The sequence below is a fragment of the Dermacentor silvarum genome, chromosome 10, assembly GCF_013339745.2.
Source record: "Dermacentor silvarum isolate Dsil-2018 chromosome 10, BIME_Dsil_1.4, whole genome shotgun sequence".
NCBI lineage: Eukaryota > Metazoa > Arthropoda > Arachnida > Ixodida > Ixodidae > Dermacentor > Dermacentor silvarum.
Window position 1 is genome coordinate 129,589,790 of NC_051163.1, and position 4,355 is coordinate 129,594,144.

Sequence of the window (4,355 nt, forward strand, 5' to 3'; positions counted from 1 at the left end):
CGTACACAGTAGTGTATCACTCACAGCTAGCTCTCTGCTGGTTACCTGAAAAAGACAAAATTACTGCATTAATGATCTATTGTTGCTCCGAGATTGTTTCCTGTACAAAAAGGGTGATACGTACCTGGCGAAAACTTGATGTTCTCGATGTTCTTTTGGAGCGTTCTCTCTGCAGGCAGTGGTCATCCATTGTCGCGGAGGTACTCGTAACCTCTCGATCCGCAGGCGAGTCGCACTTTTAACGACTCCTGAATTGTTTTGTCAGTCCACGCAGATCCCCTCATTGTCCGTTTTTGCAAATAACCCAGTTGATCTTCTGCAAAAATCTTGTCGAAGGACTGTCGCAGGTTTCTACATTCTTCTTCAGCCTTCGCTCGTTTTTTTTTGTTCCAGGTTGAGTTGGCGTTTTAACACTAGAACCTCATCCATTGGGTCATCTTCTGCTGCAAAATTGATTTAATGCATTATTTAGCAAATAATTCCAACAATAAAATCTTTCGAGAATCTGAAATAAGGATTTAAAATGAATGTGTGGAACTATGATAATAGGTGGTGTTCGAAGTTGCATTTAAGATAAGGTTGAATCTATGGGCGATTTGGTGAATGCTTAAAATACGCAGTTTGGCTCTAAAACACTGAAGAAAAAAGAGCATCGAGAATCATTGAGTTGGGCTTGTTGGTATGTTCTTGAACGTGACAGAAACACTGCAAATGAGACGATGTCAGGATGGATTGGCCCAAGAAGCAAAGATTGTGTAAAGACAGGTTACAAGATATTGTGCAAAATCTTGAAGTTGACGGTGAAGGGGATAAATTAACGGCATAAATAAGAGCTCTGCTGAACGCAGTGATCCAGATAAAATACATGACACACCTGCTAGTAGACATAAGTGAACACGTGAATGTAAAGCACAGGTGAATTTTTTCATCTGGGAAGCCTAAAATCGGCTTTGCAGCAGATGACTTGTGGCTGATGGAAGTGGCGCCTTTCTCCATAAATGTGCAGTTTGCTGCTTTTGCTGTTGCTAGTTGGGTGAATCTATGCAACTACATTTACCTATGTTTTTACTCACGCAGAATATTTATTGCGAGTAAATCACATATAAATAGAAAACACTCAGATATGCACAAACCAATAACATTGAAAGTGCCACCCAAAAAACCGCTAGACACGATTGAATAACACTATGAACAAGAACGTTTTTCAATCTGGTATGCCTCCTCTATGATGTGGGCTTTTTCGTTTTTGTTCCTCCAAACCAGATGTAACAAAAAACAGGTGTACATGAGCAATGTAAAACCAAATTGGTTCTTCAACCTAGAAAAAAGGTTCCCGCAATTTTTTGTTGATACATCAACCAGTCTAGCCGAAGTGCAAAATTCGCATGACAGCGAAATTTCGCAAACATGGTCACCGCACGGCACTAATCTCTACCTGTGTCTGTTCTTGCAAGCACTGTGTAATACTGAACTTGAGGCCTCTGCGCGTGACTGCACAGCCTGGACAATTTTCTCAGACATGAAAAAGAGAGCCACAATGCTGTAACAATTCGCCACAGTGCTCGTCTAATCCTTCACTTACTGTCCTGTCTGTTTTGATCATGCTGTAGGTAAACAAGCGATAGCTTTATTCACCACTTGTAGCAAGAGTGTCAGCAAAGTGAAGGCCACATACAAGAGTGTTCCCTTTAATTGATCGCATTTTACATTCAGGCAATGCTTATTACTTGATCACAATTCAATAAATGCAATCCAGAGGATTTCAGACTAGAATTTATGTTTTCAAATATACTGTGAATTTGCGTAACTGCATAATACACACAGTACCTGCTGTGGTGCATTCCATTGCTGGATTTCCAATCACAGCAGAGCTGTCAGTCTCTCCTAGGAAGTCAGGTGCTCCCTGGGTACCTGGAGTGTCTTCTGGGACCTCAGATGCTCCTTGGCTCCCTGTTGGCTGTGGTGCCTCAACTGCATCTCCCAGGATATCAGTTGTCGGCTGGCGGCAGTCTGGTTGCGAGACAGTGCTTGCTTGCAGCGAGTATTGGAGTCTAGGAAATGGTGGCTTTCTGGGATTTTTCTGCGGCCGATGTGCAAAAATGCTTGGTATTGCCTTCCACTTCAACTTCTTTTTACCATCGACTCTTGGCTTCTCAAAATCATCAGGAATGAAATGGTCCTATAGTTTGTCCATGGAGAAAACAAAGAAAAACAGGAATGTTCATAAACCTACCCTGTGATAGTGCTTAAAATATCTAAAGTGTAAGTAGTCGCAAAAAACAGAGTCAGGAAATCTATAGAAGACATTTTGAAGCGACATTTTCTGTATAGACCTGGTGCTTGTTTAAAACACGTTATTCATGGGAGCCGCCTCCTTTTACTCTGTAGCACAACACGCTCACTTCAAATGCATGTTTGTTGTTTCCAACGAGCCGCGCGAATCAAGCCGCGCGAATTACTGCAGCTTACTTGACATGTATGTGCGTTTTCTTCAAACGCGGCGCGCAAACCGAATGAAACAGTGGAGAGCTTGCTAGAAAGTACGTATTGCGATGTTTTCAACAGCACTAAGTAGAGGAGGTTACTTGAAACATAGGTACTGGGCGATTTTCGATAGCGCAAAACAAAGCGAGCCGCGCGAACCGAACAGTTTACTGGAAACAATAGCGCAAAGCAGAGCGGGCCGCGCGAACCGGAGACCTTACTTGAAAGATAGGTACAGGGCGATTTTCAATAGCATGAAACAAAGCGAGCCACGCGAACAGAACAGCTCACTCAAAACCACGTGTGCTAGCTACGTAGTGGTCAATAGCCGCACGCAGAGAGCGTGAACTAGACAGGTAAAGTTTAGCGGTCACACGCAAGTACAGTCACTTGAAAGCAATAACTGTCCAGCAAACTAGTTATTCAAGAAACTTACCTCGCACAAGCGGGTGTTCTTCGAGGGCGCGAAGTTCTTGCGGCCAATTCTGTGGAGCCACGCAGAACGTCGTTCACCGTCGTCCTTCCCGCACGGAATAGAGAAAAATGCCTTCCCGGACTCCGTTCGGTTGCTACACCCGAAGGCGCAGCAACCAGGCATGATGATGGGTTATTTCTGACGCCTGTGTTCGCAAGCGCAACGCAAGCGTTGAACGAAACGGCGCAGTGCTCTCCGTGCGCGGTGCGTACGCTACGGGTTCGCCGTGCCAACTGAAAGGGCTTGGAAGGAATATGGCGGCAAAAGGTCACGTGACACGAGCGCCCCAATCACCGGTGGCCGCGGCAGGCGGCGGCGCGCGGAAAACAAATGCGATACTCTAAATTTTTCCAGTGACTCTAGTGCATAGTAGAGTGCCTCGATGCGCGCGCCCCCTTAGAGTGCTGCCATTCTTGAAAGGGTCAGTGCCGCCTCTCCACGCCGTCGTCGGTGCGTCCGCCATGTTTGGGCCCTCGGCGCGCTTCGGTTAAACGTGCAAGCTTCGCCGGCCGCCTTGTCGCCCTTCTAACCCGTCGCGAGGTTCGCAAGATGCCTAGATGTTGCGTGCCACAGTACACGAACCATCCTAGGAATGCCTGGAAGATGGTTTCTTTACCAAGGGATCCTAAAAGAAGACTGCTTTGGACGGTGAAAATCAAGCGAGACAACTGGCAGTCGACGAACGCATCGCGTGTGTGCATCGTGAGTGTTTGAAGCTTTGTTGCTGTTTATTGTCACTTTTCCTTTGTTTCGCGTGGTACTTAAGGGTCATGTTTGGAACCCCGTGTATATTACAAGTACCGCCAGCAGGGATCGAATTATTACAAGTTATGTTTGCAGTTGAAGCTGCGCATTTGACCCTTCTTACCGTGCACCTATCACAACTGAGCACGAACTTTTCGCGAATGCGGCATTTTTTGGGGGGTCAGCCTAAAAAACAATTTCTTTGTCGCCAGCGTCTTCTTTTCGTTTTTCCTGAACGAAGGTATGATTATAGATATCGCGTTATTACTGAACATTGAGTGTTTACTCCCAATAGTCTTTTCTTTCCAAGCACCAAATCCAAATAGAAAATTTTATTAGCGTTATTCGGAGGAAGATTTCACAGAACTACTTTCCCTGGGCGAACATTGTCGTGTCTACATTTTCACAAGCTATCATCAGTTTCAAAGAGGAATTCGCGGGGCTGACAAAATTTCTATACATTGCAGAAGTACTGTCGCTCTTTCTGCGATTGGTAAATTACATTTATATGGTTGCCGCATTTTCACTAGTATTTTCTTGAAAATGGGTAATAGAACCAAATTTGAAATAGGCGCTTAATAGCGGGAGACAAAGACGAACATGTCCAGCAATTTGGCCACATACAACTGCCTGGGAACCTGCGTGCGGATTG

General features: G+C 45.1%; 1 protein-coding gene across 1 annotated transcript; it reads right to left on the reverse strand.

Moving 5' to 3' along the window:
• Positions 1-363: 363 nt before the first annotated feature.
• On the reverse strand, positions 364-3,281 carry LOC125941120 (THAP domain-containing protein 1-like). Its single transcript, XM_049658067.1, has 3 exons — positions 2,921-3,281; positions 1,828-2,179; positions 364-443 (listed from the first exon to the last, which is right to left on the reverse strand). Exons 1-3 carry the CDS (start codon positions 3,080-3,082, stop codon positions 364-366), a joined length of 594 nt encoding a protein of 197 aa, XP_049514024.1. The 5' UTR covers positions 3,083-3,281.
• Between the last annotated feature and the right edge of the window lie 1,074 nt (positions 3,282-4,355).

What these genes read in the sequence shown, in the direction of transcription:
- LOC125941120 (XM_049658067.1), bottom strand. Translation starts at nt 3,082, where the DNA reads ATGCCTGGTTGCTGCGCCTTCGGGTGTAGCAACCGAACGGAGTCCGGG. An exon ending in AGAACACCCGCTTGTGCGAG is followed by an intron (nt 2,180 to 2,920) that starts GTAAGTTTCTTG and finishes GACAAACTATAG; the next exon opens with GACCATTTCATTCCTGATGA. An exon ending in AATGGAATGCACCACAGCAG is followed by an intron (nt 444 to 1,827) that starts GTACTGTGTGTA and finishes TCAATTTTGCAG; the next exon opens with CAGAAGATGACCCAATGGAT.